Source organism: Geotrypetes seraphini, chromosome 8 (genome assembly GCF_902459505.1).
Source record: "Geotrypetes seraphini chromosome 8, aGeoSer1.1, whole genome shotgun sequence".
Lineage (NCBI taxonomy): Eukaryota > Metazoa > Chordata > Amphibia > Gymnophiona > Dermophiidae > Geotrypetes > Geotrypetes seraphini.
The window spans coordinates 161,575,244-161,595,765 of record NC_047091.1 but is presented as its reverse complement, the minus strand read 5'-3'; the positions used below and the strand labels follow the sequence as shown (position 1 = coordinate 161,595,765).

The 20,522-nt window shown below is 43.6% G+C and overlaps 1 protein-coding gene across 1 annotated transcript; it reads right to left on the bottom strand.

Moving 5' to 3' along the window:
• Nucleotides 1-623: 623 nt before the first annotated feature.
• On the bottom strand, nt 624-19,916 carry ERP29 (endoplasmic reticulum protein 29). Its single transcript, XM_033956519.1, has 3 exons — nt 19,746-19,916; nt 17,184-17,322; nt 624-1,179 (listed from the first exon to the last, which is right to left on the bottom strand). The coding sequence occupies exons 1-3, from the start codon at nt 19,875-19,877 to the stop codon at nt 683-685; spliced, it is 768 nt and encodes a 255-aa protein (XP_033812410.1). The 5' UTR covers nt 19,878-19,916; the 3' UTR covers nt 624-682.
• Nucleotides 19,917-20,522: the final 606 nt, after the last annotated feature.

Sequence of the window (20,522 nt, the reverse complement as noted above, 5' to 3'; positions counted from 1 at the left end):
GAGGAACGCAGTCAGCCCCGATCCTGGATAAACTGCCATGGAAACCACTCAGCCTATGCTCAAACCCACTGCGGACAGAACCTAGGGCGAGCCGCTCAAGTCCACTGCGGACGAACCTGGGACGAGACTGAGAACTACTGATGCAGACTGGCCACACAGAAATCATGCGAGGCCTGTGCCTATGGGCTACAGACCTTGACCCTGAGAGAGTCTGTATCTTCTTGCAGCCAGAAATTCCCTAGGGTGGCCGGATCCTCTGCAGCACTGAAAGCATCCGACCAGATGCTCCCTATTCCTTGCTTGAACAGAGTAAAACTGAGGGCATGGAGCTCATCCCAATGACGAGAGGTGGAGTATGAAAACAAAGCAGTGGGCTCTCGACAACCCTCGCAGATGATGAGGGTTTAACCTGCTGGTCAAGACTACCAGTCCTGTTGCACAAGAATTAATATAATCTTTCAAGAAGGATATTTGGAAGCCAGTCACTTATATTTTCTTTTAGGAAGCCTCTGGAAATTAAGCATTTTAAAAACAAGCTTACAAATTGAAGGTAGTTGAAACCCTGTCTCTCTTTGTGTGCTATTTCCACAGTTATAAATGGAAGAATGTAACTCCACACCACCTGAATTTCTGAATTAACATTTTAAATTGCTGGTAGGCTGCCGATTCCCTACTCAAACTGCTAAAGCTCATCTTTCAGCTGGTCCTTCTGGAAGGAACTCAGGACGTTTAGTCTTTGCTGGAGCTCCTGTTTCTTTCCATCGCTCATTTTGTCCTTAATCAGCTTGGTAAGCCGCTCCACTTCGGCGGCTGCAAAGCCATCGCCCTGCTCTAGGATCTTGTTCATGATCTTGAGATATAGCCCAGCTACTTTCTGCTCTTCCTTGGGCATGTTTTCTAGCTGAGACTGTCCCTTTTTCAGGAGGCTTTGGCGTTCCTCCTCTTTTACCGTGCTCACAAATTCCAGTGCCAGATTGTCAAATTCTTCCAAGCAACCTTCCATACCTAAATATATCCCTTTACCCTTCAGCCAACGCTGAATGGCGCTGGCCTTTATCTCCCCACTGTACGGCAAAGGATTCTCCAGATCCCCATTAACAAATAAGAAAAAGACTGGATAGCTTTCCTTATCGATCTTATACTTCTCACCCAGTTCCATGTTCAGTTTGTCACCGTAATCTGAAAAAGGAACAGAAAAAAAAACTCCGCTTACACAGAAGAACAAGAGGATATTAAAATTATTTCACTTAATCCTAAGAGTTATGATTTTCACACAAGGGATTATTTTATAGTTATTTTATCATGTGTGTGTGATGACATGTATGTGTAACATGATTCATAAAAATCAAAACCTCCCTAAAATCAACAAAAATGTGTCTTTTATTAACACCAAAGAACCTAATCCAAAAATATATATAAAGGAGAGAGGTGTCTCAGATGACTCACGCTGGTCTTGTAAATCCTCATGGGTCATTTACATTATCATCTGTCCTTGTTCCCTTATGTATGTAGGACGTACAAAGAGAGTCATACGTACCAGGCTCATTGAACACAGAAGCAGAGTGAATACTAAATTGTTAACCTCTCCCATTGTCCCTCATTGTGTACACAAAAACCACACATTTTCAGATCTTAAATGGTTTATAATTGGAAAAAAAAAAAAATACCCGACGACTATAATGGGGACAGACTAGCACATTTGCAACTACGTGAACAATTTTTGATTTTTGAATTGCAAACTGTTCAACCTCGGGGTTTGAATGATTTCATGGAGTGGCATACGTACTAACACTTTAGACATTTCATACCAAATTATTTTTGGTGCTCTTATTGATAAAGTTTTTTGAACATATTGCGTCGTTTCAATTTCTGCAGTTAGCCAAGGGTTGGCATTCCCATCACCACGCGCCATCTTTTCATCCAGAAATCTTTTTTCAATTAGACAGGTTGACTGCCTGTGTGCAGCGTTGAAGTTCCTGAGAAAGGGAGGGGAGTTGCCTCCGAAACGGCGCTCTGTAGAACCAAATACAGCACGCCGCTGAAACTTTGTGAGATAAGTACAGCATTTATTTTTCACCTGTCGGCACAACTATGAACGTGATTTAGGTTTTCAGCTAATTTTTGACACAGAATGATACATTTAAATTGATTTTATATATAGTCTATATTTAAAATTTACACAGAAGGCTATTATTATCTTGCACTCATAATGCCCGCCTTATCAAGGGTCTCCAATGTTTTCTTTGGGGGGGGGCAAGCGACCTCGAATGCAATTTCTGAGGATGTGTTTACCCAGGGATAGGGGGGGATACGGATTGTTAAATGTACGCTGGTACGCTATGGCATGTCAGATGAGACATATCAATGATTGGTTTAGGGGGACATCTGATTTTTCTGCCACGCCACTGGAATTGTCTCTGTTGGCTCCGTACCACGTAAGTTATTTTTTACATGTGGCGGATCCACATATACATCCTCCGGTGTCCCACTATTCGATATTTACGCCGGCACGGCGCACATGGAAGTGGGTATGTAAAACTGCCAAGTTGTCTTCTGGGGTCTCCTTATATCTACCCATTCAGGGCAATGGGGCCTTTCAGCCTGGATTACAAAACACCACCTTTCAGGATGGAATGTGCAGGGACTTCAATATCTTTTTCACCTGTTTTTGGAGGAGGGGAGGATAGTAACCTTTGCAAAATTACATCAGACTTTTGATTTGCAGCTTAATGACTTGTTCGCTTATTACCAGATCCGCCATTATGTACAATCTCTACCGGTGACCCACCTCACTGAGGACAATAGAGATGCTCTCTCGGAACTTTTCAGCTTTTCTGCGCAACAGAGGATTCCTCTTTGCTTTCATATTGTGGGGGTCCGGGACTGTCAACCTGGCCCTAACTTGAACATTTTGGCGACAGCGTGGGCAGAAGACCTCCAGTGTGCACTTACAGCCCATCAGCTACAAAGGGTATTGAAATGTATTCAAACGGTATCTCCTAATATCACCCACTGGGAAATGCAATTGAAAATTGTTCTGAGACTCTATATCCCACCAGAACGAGTAGCCCGGATGGGGATTACGCTGTCTCATTTTTGCCCGAAATGTGATCGTGCTCATGCTTCCTTGGGTCACATGCTTTGGGCCTGCCCTAAAATTATCCAGTTTTGGAGTCACCTGGGACACTGTTACGCAGCTTTGGGGGAGGCGCTGGCTTCCACAACCGAGAGCATTATTTGGGTATTACAACATAGCCACGCCTAAACCCAAGGGAATGTCCGCATTTATAACCAGAGTACTCTTGCTGGGGAAGAAAGCCATTCTCACCAACTGGCTGCCTACTACTCCCCCGACTTATGCTCAATGGAGATCCCTGATGATAATCCACGCAACACTAGAGTGGAGATTGGTGGGAGATCTGGATCGTGGACCGGGTCGTAGATTTCGCCAGACCTGGGAATGTTTCTGGCAGGATCTCATTCCACATGCATGTAACAGACTCTTTAATATTTAGGAAGATCTCGGACTCTCAGTTTTCGTTATGGCACTGGACTCCGGGGGTGGGGAGGGTTGCATTGTTCTTTAGTGTAATAAGTTACCGATTGTACTGTTTGTTTTCTATTGGAACAATAAAAATCATTTAAACATAAAATTTACACAGAAGGAAGAACACTGTTTTGTTTAAACACATTATTTACATAAAAGAGAGATCCCGAGATGTTTCACATGCTTATACCCAGTTGGGTTAAATTAGATTCAACAACTCTTCTTAATAATGGGATTTCCTTTACATGAGTTGTGAAAACTGAGGACTCTCAGTCACTAATATTATTCCTAGTATTATTTCTTTTGTTAACAGGGGTGTTGATAAATGTGATTTTGAGATTTTGCTTCCTCTGTGCAAGCTTAACATATATTTTGAAGGGATACCTCAATATATTTTAGTCTTATTGGAATAATTTTTTTTGCTTGCTGCATCTAGTATTCGTTCATTAGCAGGTTTATTTTTCTTTAAAAAGGTCTTGTAAGGGGACAGTTGAGACTTTGGCTCATTTGTTTTGGGTTTTTTTTTTATTTTTATTCATTATCATTTTATTCACAAGTAGTACAACTTGATAAAGTAATACAGAGTCATCATCCATCATATAGAAAGAAAAAACAAAACAAAAAAAATATTCACATTCCTTTAGGAAACAAGACCAATTATTGATGGTTATAACTCCTTCATAGACCTCAATTTGAAAGAACGATCCAATTACAGGGAGATAATCGAAGTAAAGTTACCAATTATAAAATAAGAAACAGGCTTAATATGTCTACCCCCGGATTATTTTTTTGAGCTAGATTCTCCACCTCTGAATAACCCCTTAAGGTCCAAAAAGGATCTTAGATGATCAGGTGCATAAAAAACATATTTTAAACCCATATACTTAATTAGACATTTACAAGGATAAGCTAAAGTAAAAGTAGCCCCCAACTTCTTTGTATCTTCTCGCATTGCTAAAAATAGCTTACGCCTTTCTTGTGTTGATTTTGTAACATCATGATGAAGCCATATGCGTTGACCACAGAAAGGTGTACCTATTTTTTTAAATAATAACCTCATGATTGAATTGAGATCTTGCTCAAATATAAAATTTACAATTAATGTAGCTCTATCCTTTACATCCATAAATGAATCTTCCAAGACTGCTGTTACACTTTGTAAATCCATATCTATTGGTAAATTCCCAGAAGGTAGTAAATTTTCAGAAATAGGTACTTCTTCCAAACCACTATTTCTTTTAAGTGTTGGTAGGAAATAAGCCTTATTTATAGGTGGTAATTGATCTGGTGGAAAAGACAAATTCTCCACCAAGAATTTTTTGAAGATCTCAATCGGTGTCAGTGAAAAAATTTTTGGACAGTTCAATACTCTTAAATTTAATCGGCGATTATAATTTTCAATCATTTCTATCTTGCGTGAAAGTGGTCTGGTCTCTGATTATAGTAGTAATGGAATTTTTCAGAGGAATAGTCTCAGAGTCTACCTTTTCTAAACATTCTTGTTTCACCTTTTCAATATTAGAAGTAAAGGAGTCTACTTTAGTTAGAAGTAGAGAATGACACGGGAAAAAAATCTGTCCCCTTCACTGCACCGTCCCCGGCCCACCATCCTCTGCACCGCCCCGTCACCGCCGTTCCCTTCACCGCCCTGTCACCGTCACCACCACTGCCATCCCATTCATTGCCCCGTCACCGTCCCCGCAGCATCCATATAAGCCTTAGTACTGTAATATTTAGCTTATTCCTTTCTTATAAATCAAAGTTCTGGCTGCTGAACTAGAGAAAGAGATGTTCAGCTGGCAGGGCTTTGTTTATAAATTTTTATCAATACAACTAATATACTACTTTATCCTAAAGCAAAAAATAAATAAATAAATATAATTTTTTTTTTCTATCTTTATTGTCTGGTTTCTGCTTTCCACATCTTCTCATTCAATTGCTTCCATCCACTGTGTGTCTTCTCTCTGCGTCTTCCATTTGCTGTTACTGTGCCTCTCTCTTCACCCCCTCCCACAATTGATCTAGCACCCATCTTCTTACCTCCGCTCCCCCATAGTCTGGCATCTGTCTTCTTCCCTTCCAGCGTCTTTTCCCCACTCTGCCTTCCACATTTCCAAGGAAGAGAAACTTTTCCCTTTCACCCTCTCCTTCCTTGTGTGAGCTGGAACACGCGGTCCCCGCAGCCCCCACCCGCAAGCCGGCTCGATCATTTAACCAGTTTCCTCTCTCCAGCTCTTCTTAGTTTGCCGGATTTCTTTTTCGGCAACAGGGACGCTTTCAAAGAGCCGCGCAAGCGCAGCTGCTCAAAGTTCAATCTTCTGCTCTGCTGCAACTTCCTGTTTCCGGTTGGGTCAGAGCAGAAGATTGAATACTGAACAGCCGCACATGCGCGGCTCTTTTGAAAGTGTTCCGGTCGCCGAAAAAGAAAGCCGGCAAACTAAGGTGAGGTGGAGAGAGGAAGCTGGTTAAACGATCGAGCCGGCGTGCGGGTGGGGGCTTCGGGGACCGCACGATCCTTCATGCCTCACTGCGGTGACAAGATCATTCACTGCTCCACGGGGCGGTGATGGCCTTGTCCCCGTCCCCGCAGAGGCTGCTAATTTTCATTCCCCGTTTTTGGCGGGTTACCCGCGGCTAAACGCGGTAGCCGTGGGTAAACCGCCACCATGTCATTCTCTAGTTAGAAGTACTTGCACATCTGAAGCAGTCTTCTCCACCTTCTCCTCCATTCTCCTTATGGCCTCCAAAAGGATATCCAGGGTGTTAGCTGGGGTTCTTCCTAAGGCTTTGGCTACCTCAGAGTTCTTACTCCCAAGTCGAGAATGTAGCTCCGCCCGCTGTCTGCTCCGGAATAACTCCCTCCTCCCCTCCGGAGAACGAGTCGCTGCTCTGCCCGCCCACTAGACAGAGCGGTGCAGAGATCGTTGGCGGAGACAAAGATGTCTCAAAATCCAATTGCTCGAGTGCTCCCTCACTCGAAGCCACCGCGGATGTTTGCCGCCACTGGGAAGTCCGAGGGTCAGCCACGTCCCGCGGCTCGAAGAAACACTGGAGTGTTTGCTGCGTCGGTGATGAGGTAAGGGCTTCAGATTGAGATAATCTCACGGCCCCTTTCCTGTTAGTATGGGGCATAGTCAGAAAATAGGAAAAACAGCAGTAAACTTGAAAAAAAAGCAAAACAACCAGACGCGACTGTTACACATCCGCCATCTTGGATCGTCTCCTTCTCCTGGCTCATTTGTTATACGAAGGTCTCTTGGAAGGATACATGACAATGCATAACATCTATTTGAGGATTGACATTATTTTGTTATTAAAAAGTTGTTGTTTAAATGCTTAGGGTTTATAATGGGGAATTTGACATATATTGGATAAATGGGTGGCTGATGCTAATTTGGTACTGTATTGCACACTGCCATTGTTATATAATTTTGTATTTGGTTTTAAATACCACCTTCAATAAAACATGATTTTTTTTAAAGTAGTTATTTGGGTTATTCTTGTTGCTATCTCTATTGTGGTTTTCTAGACTCAATCTTTAAAAAAATATATTTCAAAGTCATTATTTGGGAATTTTTAATTCTTCTGCCCTTCCAAAGTATTTTATTTCTGTCATAGTGGCAATGAAGATTATTGTAAATCACTGGAAGAATAATTGTGATGTTCACATTAATTTATACTACTACTTATCATTTCTATAATGCTGCTAGATCAGGGATCTCAAAGTCCCTCCTTGAGGGCCGCAATCCAGTCGGGTTTTCAGGATTTCCCCAATGAATATGCATTGAAAGCAGTGCATGCACATAGATCTCATGCATATTCATTGGGGAAATCCTGAAAACCCGACTGGATTGCGGCCCTCAATGAGGGACTTTGAGACCCCTGTGCTAGATGTAAGCAGAACTGTATAAAGACAATGTTAATGGTCAGCTGCTATTTATGATATATTACCTCAGACTGTATGTATAATTTGACAACTTTATATAGTATGTATAATTCTTTGTAATATATTTAACTCTATACAAAGTTCTATGTAACCCACTTAGAACTCTAAAAAAGATTCGGTGGGATACAAGATTGCACAGAACATAACATAAATTTATGGTTGTAATGGGTCTGTCTGGTTTTTGGAGGTATGAGGAAAGGGGCCTTCTGTAAATTTGAATGGGAGAAACTTTCCTATAAATACTACTATAAAAATTTTAGAAGTCACTCTAGATCAGTGGTTCCCAAACCCTGTCTTGGGGGACCCCCAGCCAGTTGGGTTTTCAAGATATCCCTAATGAATATGCATGAGAGAGATTTGCATATAATGGAAGCGACAGGTATGCAAATCTCTCTCATGCATATTCATTAGGGATATCTTGATAACCCGACTGGCTGGGGGTCCCACAGGGTTTGGGAACCACTGCTCTAGATCAATCGTTGACATTTGATGCCCATACTGACATTTTGGTTTCATATATTACGGAAACTACGTTCTCTAAAAACATATTTTGATTTTGTGTCATTTAGATGTTAGTACAATCTCTCATTTTAAGCACTTTGGATTATTGAACATCATTTATTTGGGATCCTACAAAAAAAAAAAAAAAACCACAACAAACATCAAAAGATTGAGAATTATTCAAAACACAGCCATATGTTTAATCTTTGGTCTGAAGAAATTTGAACATATTACACCGTATGATAAGAAATTACATTGGTTACTGGTTGAGGCTAGAATAATATTCAAATTTGGATTCCTGTGTTATAAATTTCATGTAAAGTCTAGTGGCTCAGGTCGGGGTGGAAACTACATGTCCTTAACGGCAAAAGAGATAAAAATAAGGTTTGAGGGTTCTCGCTAGGCCATAAATCCAAGTGTTGATAAGTCTACCTCATGGTCTGCTTTTTTTTATTTTAACCCGATGGTATACAGCAGTGTTTCTCAACTCAGTCCTGGAGTACCCCCTTGCCAGTCAGGTTTTCAGATATCCACATGGAATTTGCATAAACTTGATTTGCATACACTGCCTTCATTATATGCAAATGTATTTCATGCATTTTCATTGTGGATATCTTGAAAACCTGACTGGCAAGGGGGGACTCAAGGTCCGAGTTGAGAAACACTGGTTTAGAGCTCCGGCTTTTTCCATAGCTATCTCTATGAAAATGTTCAGTCTGCAGCACAGCTGATGTAGGTCCTCACTGATATAGCCCAGAGACAAAATTGTTGATTTCCATTCTACAAAACAATATCCTGTACGGGAAACATCTTTTTATGTCCTGTGGTGCTTTTCATCTTAGGATCAAAATGCTGAATAATACATTCTTTCTAAGGCAAATGTTTTTTAGTATTTGTTCCGATCCCATTCCACCATATCTCCCTAAAGGCATGGAATGGGTGTAGCTTTTAATAAAATATGAAGCAGCATAGCCTTTTTGGCAGTCTATGAGGCAGGCAAAGGGAGCAGGGTTCTCATTGCAAAGGAAAATAGCCTAAAGTTCCTAACCTATGCTAACAAAGTCCAGACATCAACTTAATGGTGAAAAAGGTTGCTTAGGGAACAGATTCACTCTGTGTTCAGGAGAAAAGCATAATGGAAGTTAAAGGCAGTACTTGACTCTGCTGAGCATCAGTCTGGTTTTACGGAGTACATCAGTGTTTAATAACCGCTGTGTTAACTTCTTTGGGCTTTAGACAGGAAAGGCACGGTGTACAGTATACTGTATACAGATGTTTTTGCATGCACTGTCTCTATTCTATGCAAATGTATCTCATGCATATTCAATGTGGAAATCCTGAAAGACGTAACTGTTTGATGAATTGGGGACCTGGGTCTTCCCTCTACCGCCTTCCCCCCCTCCTCTGAAATCAATTTCCTGTGGGCAAGATGCAGCTGAGGGAACACCCAGCTTGGCCCAAAACACAGCCTGTCTTCAACTGGAACACAGTTTACAGGACTGGGAGGAGGGGGTAGAGGGGAAAGAGATGCTGGATTCGTGGGGGATGGAGAGGTAAGATGAGGCTTAACCGTTAGATAAGGAGTGCCAGAGGTTGGGATTTTGGCACCCTAAGCCAGTACCTCACCTGTTCCAACAGTTAAGCTGGCCTTGTGAGAAAGACAGGGAGCAGTAATTGTATGTCTTACAATGCTACATCCTATAATGGGATTGCAAAATGAAAGTCATGCTGTGCATGAGCCACATCACTTCACAGCATCGCCTCGTCAAGAAACCTGTAATGTCCTGCCTCTTCCGTGGCACTCTTGTAAGCCTCAGACAGGACAGCATGCCAAATTCAGGAGATAAGTCTGTCCTAGGGCATGAACTATAAACTTCCTTTTCTGATAAGTTAGAATTAAAGTGATCTGCTGGGTATTTGTTCTTATGTTCTTATGTACTCTGCCTGCTATGATCTTTTTCCTTGAAAGCTCTATTATACATCAGTTATGAAAAAAAGGTTGTGTGTATTTACCATATTCATTCTCTACATTCTTTTACTTTACTTTCCTATTGGATTTTGTAGTTCTTTTCTGAACTTTGTGATTTTTCAAATAAATAGAACCTTGAACAGTATGCTATAGGACAGTGTTTTTCAACCTTTTTACACCTATGGACCGGCAGAAATAAAAAAATTATTCTGTGGACCGGCATCGGTCCGTGGACCGGCGGTTGAAGAACACTGGGCTAAGTCGTGGGCCAGACCCCGCCCATCTCTACCCAATGTCCACCCCAGACCCCGCCCCCATAATAGTACTAACTGCACCTTGCACATCCCTTGCCTCATCTTGAAGCCTTCCCTCTGACGTTGCAACGTCAGAGAGAAGGCTTCCGGTTCAGGCACAGGGTGCCCGTAGGAGCCACTGCCTGTGGCTTTGTGCATTGAATCAGTTAGGAAGAGGGTGCTGGCTCGAAGATAACGTCGCATCGATCGCACCGTGGACCGGCGGTTGAAGAACACTGTTTTGGGCCTGATGCACGTGCTGGCCCTGTGGACCGGCAGGAAATTTCTGTGGACCGGCACTGATCCATGGACTGGTGGTTGATGAACACTGCAGAAGCATCACTGCAGAATATAACAGTGGGAACACACTCAAATTTCCTGACAAACTGTATTTCACTGGAATAAGATAACCCACAATGCTAACGCTTTCTTTCTAGGAAACTGCTGAGCAATACAGAGAGGTAATTTTAATAAAGACATCTCTCCGCAGTGTTCTTAGTCTTTCTTAGGTGTGTGGGAAGACCTGTTCTCTTGAATATGCATAAATTAATCCAAGTATGCAAATTCAGTCTGGATTACCTAAAAATAGGTCTGGGAACCATTAACATATGAACCGATTTTAGCACAGATTTTGACAAGCACAGGAAGGGGGAAAATTTTGACAAATTTGAGCCATGAAGTCAGAAGGTAAAGCACAGTTACTTACCGTAACAGGTGTTATCCAGGGACAGCAGGCAGATATTCCCACACATGGGTGACGTCACCGACGGAGCCCCGCAGCGGACAGCCTCGAAAGCATCTTGCTTGAAGATCTCGAGCTTTCGATTGCTGCATCGCGCATGCGCGCGTGCCTTCCCGCCCAAACTAGGGGGCGCATCTCCTGAGAGGATCCTCAGTTCAGATACCAAGCTAAGAAGCCAACCAGGGGAGGTGGGAGGGTTGTGGGAATATCTGCCTGCTGTCCCTGGATAACACCTGTTACGGTAAGTAACTGTGCTTTATCCCAGGACAAGCAGGCAGCATATTCCCACACATGGGTGACCTCCAAGCTAAATCAAAAGGGAGGAGGGAAGTTGGCAATTTAAGAAAAAAGATTCTGTAACACAGATTGGCCAAAATGGCCATCCCTCCTGGATAAAGTATCCAGACAATAATGAGAAGTAAAAGTGTGAACCGAGGACCAAGTGGCAGCTTTACAAATTTCCTCAATAGGAGTTGATCTGAGGAAAGCAACCGAAGCCGCCATAGCCCTGACTTTATGGCCCGTTACTCGACTCTGTAGAGGAAGACCAGCCTGAGCATAACAGAAAGAAATACACGCAGCCAACCAGTTGGAGATAGTACGCTTCGAAACGGGATGACCTAATCTATTTGGATCAAAAGAAATAAAAAGTTGAGGAGAACTTCTGTGAGGTTGAGTACGTTGAAGATAGAAAGCCAACGTACGTTTACAATCCAAAGTATGCAAAGCCGCCTCACCAGGGTGAGAATGTGGCTTAGGAAAAAATACGGGTAGAACAATAGATTGATTGATATGAAAATCAGACACTACCTTAGGTAAAAATTTGGGATGTGTACGGAGTACCACCTTGTCATGGTGAAAAACAGTAAAAGGTGGATCCGAAACCAAAGCTTGTAACTCACTAACTCGACGAGCTGAAGTGAGAGCAATCAAGAAAACAGTTTTCCAAGTAAGATATCGAAAATGAGCCAAGTCAATAGGTTCAAAAGGAGGTTTCATCAGTTGAGCCAAGACCACATTAAGATCCCATACCACAGGAGGAGGTTTGATCGGTGGATGGAGATTAAAAAGACCTTTCATAAAACGAGAAACTAGAGGATGTGCCGAGAGTGATTTCCCCTCTAAAGGCTGATGAAAAGCAGCAATTGCACTAAGATGAACTCTAATAGATGTGGATTGGAGACCCGACTGGGATAGATGAAGTAAATAATCCAAAACAGAAGCCAAAGAAGAAGACGTTGGCTGAAGATTATGAGTGGAACACCAAGAAGAAAATCTGGTCCACTTTTGACTATAACATTGACGAGTGGACGGTTTTCTGGAAGCCAGAAAAACATCCTGAACAGACTGAGAAAATTCAGCAGAATCCATCAGGTGGAAAGGAACCATGCTGTCAAATGAAGAGACTGCAGGTTTGGATGAAGTAAGGATCCCTGACTCTGAGTGAGCAGAGAAGGAAAAACTGGCAGAAGAAGAGGTTCCTTGATGCTGAGTTGCAGAAGAAGAGAGAACCAATGTTGTCGGGGCCACCGAGGGGCTATGAGAATCATTGTGGCATGATCCGACTTCAACTTGACAAGAGTTTTGAGAATCAGAGGAAAAGGAGGAAAGGCGTAAAGGAACTGATTCCTCCAGTCTAGTAGAAACGCATCCGCCTCGAGACGAAGAGGGGAGAAGATGCGGGAACAAAACAGAGGAAGTTTGAAGTTGTTGGGTGACGCAAAAAGATCCACCCGAGGAGTCCCCCATCGGTTGAATACTTGACGAAGTGTGGAGGAGTTGATCGTCCATTCGTGAGGTTGAAGCAGACGACTCAATTTGTCTGCAAGGCAATTCTGAATACCCTGAATATAAACGGCTCGAAGAAAGATGTTGTGTGAAATCGCCCAATGCCACAACTGCAGAGCTTCCTGACACAGAGGATGGGAACCCGTTCCCCCCTGTTTGTTGACATAATACATTGCTACTTGATTGTCCGTCCGAACAAGGACTACTTGGTCGTGAAGGATGTGAAGAAAAGCTTTGAGAGCCAGAAATATCGCTCTGAGTTCCAACAGATTGATATGACATCGACGATCTGTGGCCGTCCATAATCCTTGCGTACGGAGACCATCTACGTGGGCTCCCCATGCGTACTCGGACGAGTCTGTTGTGAGAACTTTCTGATGAGGAAGATGGTGAAACAGCAAACCTCTGGAAAGATTTGAAGAGAGCATCCACCAGCGGAGAGACTTCTTTAAAGAAGGCGTCACCGTTATATGGCGATAAGGTGGATCTAGAGCTTGCTGCCATTGGGATGCCAGAGTCCACTGAGGGATGCGAAGATGCAGTCTTGCTAAAGGAGTCACATGTACTGTAGATGCCATGTGACCGAGAAGGACCATCATTTGACGCGCTCTGATAGTTGATAGGGAAGTTACATGATGACAAAGGTTTAAGAGAGTATTCTGTCGATTGAGAGGAAGAAAAGCTCTCATGCGGATGGAATCCAACACCGCCCCAATAAATTGAATCGATTGAGTTGGAACTAACTGAGATTTTGGGAAGTTGATATGAAACCCCAGACTTTGAAGAAAAGAAATAGTCTGAAGGGTCGCTTGCGTAACCCCTGAAATAGAAGGGGCTTTTATAAGCCAATCGTCGAGGTAAGGAAAAACTTGCAATCCCTGGGCTCGAAGAGCCGCTGCTACCACAACCAGACACTTGGTGAAGACCCGAGGAGAGGTTGCTAGGCCAAATGGAAGAACCTTGTATTGAAGGTGAAGGTTCCCCACCTTGAACCTGAGATATTTGCGAAAATTTGGATGAATAGGAATGTGAGTATAAGCCTCTTTGAGATCCAGTGAGCACATCCAATCCCCTTGATCCATGAGGGAGTACAGGATCGGGAGAGAAAGCATGCAAAATTTTTCTTTGACTAGAAATTTGTTGAGAGCTCGTAGATCCAGAATGGGTCGCAAATCCCCCGTCTTCTTTGGAACCAGGAAATATCTGGAATAAAACCCCTGGTTGCGTTCGTGAGGAGGAATTTCCTCCACTGCTCGAAGGTGAAGAAGAGCTCGAGCCTCCCGAAGAAGAAGAGGGAGTTGCGAGGAACTGGAAAGACACTCTCTTGGAGGGTGATCTGGAGGCACCTGAAGCAGGCGCAGAGAGTATCCCTCTCGGATGATCGTAAGGACCCAAAGGTCCGATGTAATGGTTTCCCAGACAGATGAAAAAAGGGAAAGACGACCTCCGATTGGTAGGGAGGAATTTGGATGTAAAGAGGTTGGAATGCTCATCACTGGACCGTCAAAAAGACGGAGCTGTTTTGGTTGGAGCAGGTGTCTGAGGCTTTTGAGGACGTTGTTGTTGTGGCCGTCTAGGTGGAGGCCTAGAAAAAGCCGGTGTAGACTTCATGGGGTAACGACGAGCTGGAGGTCTGTAAGCTCTAGTCAGAGAAGGTTTTGGTTTCGGACGAATCAGAGAGGCGAAGGAACGCTCATGCTCAGAAAGCCTTTTAGTAGCTGCTTCAATAGAGTCATCAAAGAGCTCAGAACCTTGACACGGCAGGTTTGCTAAACGATCTTGTAAGTTGGGATCCATATCTACAATCCTGAGCCATGCAAGACGTCTCATAGCCACTGCAAATGCCGAGACTCTGGAGGATAGCTCAAAAGCATCATAAGATGCTTGCAACATGAATAGACGTAACTGAGACAGAGATTGAATAATGTTTTTATATTCAGAAAGGCGTTCTTTGGGCCAGTCTGGGCAAAAAGATGACAACTGCTTCAAAAAATGATTAAAATATGAAGTAAAGACATAGTTATAATTCAAAATTCTATTTGTCATCATAGAATTTTGATAAAGTCTGCGCCCAAACTTGTCCATAGTACGCCCTTCGCGTCCTGGTGGAACTGTTGCAGACACCTTAGATGGGTGAGCCTTCTTCAGGGAAGATTCCACCACTAGGGATTGATGAGAAAGTTGGGATTTCTCAAACCCTTTACATGGCACAGTACGATACCTAGACTCCAGCTTCGATGGAATAGCTGTCACAGAATAAGGAGTCTCCATGTTACGTAGAAACGTCTGCTTCAGCACCGGTGTCATGGGTAGACGTAAAGTCTCCTTAGGAGGATGAGAAAGTTCCATATCCGCAAGGTATTCAGGCGTGTATTTTGAATCAGAATGTAAATCAATATTAAGAGCCTGTCCCATGTCGAAGACAAATTTAGCAAAAGAAGCAGACTTTGAGGTCGAGGCTTCCTCAGGAGAAAGAGAACGAGAACGATGTGTCACTGAAAAAGATGGAGAAGCCTCGCGTGAATACTGAGATAGAGGCTCAGATTCAAGATGTAAAGTGATGGAAGATGTTCCACTGCCTGTCAGAGGAGGAGTGGCTGAATGTTTCCGCTTAAGGCTCCGAGTCGGAGAAGTGCGTGGAGTACGAGGTTTAGTAAGAGGAGATTTTTCTCGAGACAAATGCCTCGAAGGTGGTGTCCTCGACCTCGAATGCCTCGACGATATTGAAGAGGCAATGGTAGTATGAGCTTTAGAAGTAATATCAGAATGCTTCGAGCTCTTTGTAGAGGTAAGCTTCGAAGATCGAGACCTGTGCTTTGATCGAGGCAATGCTTGTTTAGCTCCATGTTCAGACGAGGAGTCTGACGAGGAAACCCTGGATCGAGACCTGCGACGAGGAGATCGCCGAGAGGGTGCCGATTTATGCTCAGGCTGGTGTTGCGCAGACAGAGTCGAGACCGGTACCAACTGAGCCACTATTGAGGAAATTTGCGTAGTCAGAATTGACTTCAGCATATCCTCAAACATGGGGACGGAGACCAAAGGACTCGGAGTCACAGGAGGTCTCGTGCGTTCCAAGGAGGGCGACCTCGATCGAGAGTATTCCCTGGACTTGGAAGCACGTTTTGAAGGTCTGGAAGACGGAGTCAAACCTGGGGCCCCAGGCTGAATGGAGGTAGACTCTGTCGGCTTCTTAGAGATGGTACCTGAAAAGGAAGCAGGAGACTTACCCCCCAATCCAGGCTTCGAGGACATCGTCGAGGCCTTCGAGGCCGAGGACCCGGAGGTCTTCGAGGCCGAGGCCTGTCGAGGAGGCGAGGTCGAGGTTTTAGTACTCGAGGTTGGACCCGGAGTCGAGGATTTTACAGATGCCTCGACCGAGGCCACAGCTTTTTCAGGCTCCATACGAGGAAAAAGCTCCAAAAATCTGTCGCAGCGGCGTTTAAAAGCACGAGGTTGAAGAGTGAGGCAGCGAATACAATCTTCGGGGCGATGAGTCGACCCAAGACAGATCATACACCGACTATGTGGATCAGTGATGGAAATAGTTCTACCACACTGATAACACCTTTTAAACCCGGTAACAGGCCGGGACATAGATAGGACAAAGTCCGTGTCGAGAACGGAGAAGAGAGGCCTAGGCCTCAATCTTCTAACCCGACGCTAAAGAAAAACAAAAAGATATATCTTTTTTTTTTTTTTTTTTTTTTTATATAAATGAAATATAAGAAATAGAATTACGAACACAGCGACCGAAAACAATAAAAAGTACTCAGCCGCGGTGAAGAGAAGGCACAACGCTACGGGAACCAAGTCGACAAGTCTTCTCGGCTCCGCGGAAAACGTTGAACTGAGGATCCTCTCAGGAGATGCGCCCCCTAGTTTGGGCGGGAAGGCACGCGCGCATGCGCGATGCAGCAATCGAAAGCTCGAGATCTTCAAGCAAGATGCTTTCGAGGCTGTCCGCTGCGGGGCTCCGTCGGTGACGTCACCCATGTGTGGGAATATGCTGCCTGCTTGTCCTGGGATAATACAAGGATCCATGCATTATTCATTAAAGCATGAACCTGACAGGACTGTTTGCACTTGCAGGTGTTAAATCAGTGGGTGCTAACAAACCTCTTATTTTAAGGCAAAAGGGAATCAACATTAGGGCTCATGCTTGCTATCGTACCTAATTCCTCTCCCCCCCCAATCCCCCACCTTTATCAGGCTGTGCAGTCGAGCAGCGCAAACTAAATGCAGAGCCACCCATAGGATTAGAATGGGCAGCTCAGCATTTAGCTCACGCGACTCAACCGCATGATGTGATAAAGGGGGCTGGGTTAATCTTTTCAGCAATAGAACATTAGTATGAGAAGTCCAGAACAACAACTACTGTTACTGCCCCACATTACCTGATATTCCCACCTCAGCAACCAGAAGGTCCTTGCTGGAAGAGGAGTTTTCAGCCAGTATTTTATACTCATCCTGGTTTTCGCCGTAAGGATATTGGGTGTCAAATTTTACCAGGACAAACCTACTCTTTGAGATGACCTAATGGAAGACAAAATTTAGCATAAAGTATTTTTAACATCCATTTGGTGAGAAAGCAATTTTAATCTATAAATAAGTGACGGCAATTTGTTCAGCTGGGTGGGGGGGGGGGGAAGAGCATTGTATATTACATGTTCTTACCTATTGAAACATAATCTCCTTATGTGGAAGATGGGGGAATATATGGCCATAATGTTTTTTGTTATTTGTTATATGAAGACACCAATTTCTTCAACATAATTTAGAGCTTCATCGTTATGCATTATTCTAGACATGAGAGGAAAACAGATGTTCTACTAGAAACACTAAAATAAAACAGTATGGCGGAGGGGGAAGGTTTGTATTAAAAAAAAAAAAAAACAGAGTTGTCCAAACTTTTCCTAGGGCTATCACAGCTAGTCAGGTTTTCATAATATTGTATTTACAACTCCTCTTACTGACCTACAAAGATACTCACTCAGCTGCCCCTCACTCCCTCTCTTCGCTTATCTCCCCCTGTGCCCCGCTGCCCCCGCGAGCTCAACTCAGGTGGTAAAGTCCCTCCTACCTTTGCACTTCTCTACACCTGCCAAATCCATACTCTGACCTGTCTACCTTGCTGCCCTATGCTTGGAACAAGCTGCCCAAATCCCTACTGCAGGCTCCATCTCTGGTAGTGTTCAAGGCCCAGTTAAAAGCCCACCTCTGAGAGTGCTTTTGACCTAACTCCTCTCATTTTGGGTTCTGCATCCCCAACCCTATATGTCATGTCTGTCTGACCAAGTTAGATTGTAAGCTCTTCTGAGAAGGGACTGTCTACAAGTGTAAAAATATATATACAGCGTTGCGTATGTCTTTCGTGATAAGTAGTAGTAGTAGTAGTTTACAACTTAACCTTCCAAGATCATATAAAGTTAATCAGTGTCTCTTCCTGACAAAATGTATTTCACTGGAACAAGATACCCTCAATATTAACTCTTTCTTTCTAGAAAACTGGTGACCAGAACGGAGGTAACCTTAATAGAAGCATCTCTCTGCACTGTCCTTAGCCTTACTTATGTCTACTAAAAGCTTACTCCCCCTTTTATGAAGCCCCATTGGCGTATTTTTTATTGCCATCCACGACAGTAAAAGCTCCGACGCTCATAGCATCCTATGAGCGTCAAAACTTTTATCACCGAAACGCTAACGTGGATTCATAAAAGAGGGGGTTAATTTGGCTTCCAGAAACTCCTTCTCACAGATCCCTACATCAGTGGCACCCAAGTGTTGTACCATGACAGCTCCTCCCCAGCACTGGATTTATTAAATACTTGGGTGAGAGAACTGCCTACTGTGTCTGTATATAACTCACTTTTCAGCTAAGATTTGACAAGGTAATACACTTTTAAATCTAAAATCCCAAATTAAGAAATAATCCAGCTGCAATCCCAAGCACTAAAACCAGGAAGCTTTTTTTATTATTATTACTATTTTTAATGGGGAAAATGGTCCTTCTATTTATAGTAAGAGGATACCTGCCAGCTCTATTCACTTCACTGTCAGGCTGTGTGGTTTTATATTTAGAGAAAAAGTACTTTGTAGTGTGCTTTTTTTTTTCCTCATTGTTTTGGCCAACTTTTAATTTATTTATTTACTGTCTTTTCATGAAGAGATTCATCCAAATTACAATACCCTGAATAGTAATCAGTAATTTCCCTGTTTGTCCCGCCAGGCTCACAACCTAACTTTATGGTTCTGGGCGGAAAACCCCCACCATAGCTATTTAGCGCCCAGCTGGCTCCCCCTCCTGAACACTTCTCGCGCAGTAGGCTGCTACCAATAAATAGGTCCTCCCCACTCTGCTTCTAACGCAGATGCAGCTCTGCTCCTCGAACAATCTAGGTAGGCATAAACATCAGGCTCGAGGCCCACCCCCCAGGCAGCGCGCGCCAGCCCCCCGCTTTCAGGCCGCGAAGGAACACTTGTACTCACAGGATTGGCCGGCAACCCCTCCTGCATCCCCGGGACTGTTCTAGGCTATCCTTTCCCTATTGGTTCCTCGCGTCAGGGGGCGGGGTTTGCGGATCATAAGTGCTTTTTTGTATTTCTGTTCTACACTGTAATAATAATAAAATTTAAAACATAAACTTTGCAGCAAAACGGTCGTATCCTATAACGTTTTATAGGGAAGACAATTTCGGTGGTAAACGCGTTCAACTGAAGATCTCCCGCGTGTAAATCTAAATAAGCTGAACGAAAGACGCTGCAATTTCCAATGTGTAATTGGGAAAGTGGAGGCTGATGGTGGGGATCCTTCCCCACGTGTCCAGTTAAGGACTGGGGGAGGGAGGGGGGTACTGAATCTGTCAAAATAATATAACAGATCATTTAAGCAGCGGGGAGATTAAAAGTACAGATGACCCATGCATGCAAAATCAGAAAAGCGAAGCTACCGCTTTTACCTTTTGGAAAGTGATGGCATCCAGAGGCAGAGATCCTTTAGTGTGCAAACCGCTGCTGTACTGCAGGATTAACGAGAATAAGAAAAGAATAAGCAGAGGCGAGAAACGCTTTGCGAGCATGACAAAAGCCATGATGACAAGAGGGAGGGAATAGCTTTTGCTGGAGCACGTGATGTCTAGAGCAGACATCCGGAAGTAAAGGCAGTCCCTAGGGCGTGGAATACGCCTTTAAAGGCGGCAGGCCTGCTTGATCACGGCTTCTGACCTATATTCTGATGCCTTCACTGCCAGTTACAGTATCCAGGGGCAATCTGCATTACTTAAATTTGCATATGCTGTACATCATGCTTTTTTATTTTATTTAAGTATTGATATACAACTTAAAGCCTAATTGGTTTAAATTCAGGTACTCAAGCATTTTCCCTATCTGTCCTGTGGGCTCACAATCTATCTAATGTACCTGGGGCAATTGGAGATAATGACTTGCTCAAATTAGACCAGTCGATCTCCCTGAGACCAAAAGATAAGAACTACTGAAGGAAAGGCAGGGTTCTGCCTTAGGACCTCTTCTTTTCTCTCTCTACACTTTCTCAGTGCCCTGATCTCCCATGGTTTCCAGTATCACCTACCTGAAACTTCACCTACAGTCCAAGAAAAAGTCTCAACCTGTTTGGCTGACATTGCTGCCTGATGTTCTGCTGTCTGAAACTAAACATGTCCAAGACTGAGCTGCTCCTCTTTCCTCCTAAACCCTCCACCCCTCTCCCTCGATTCTCT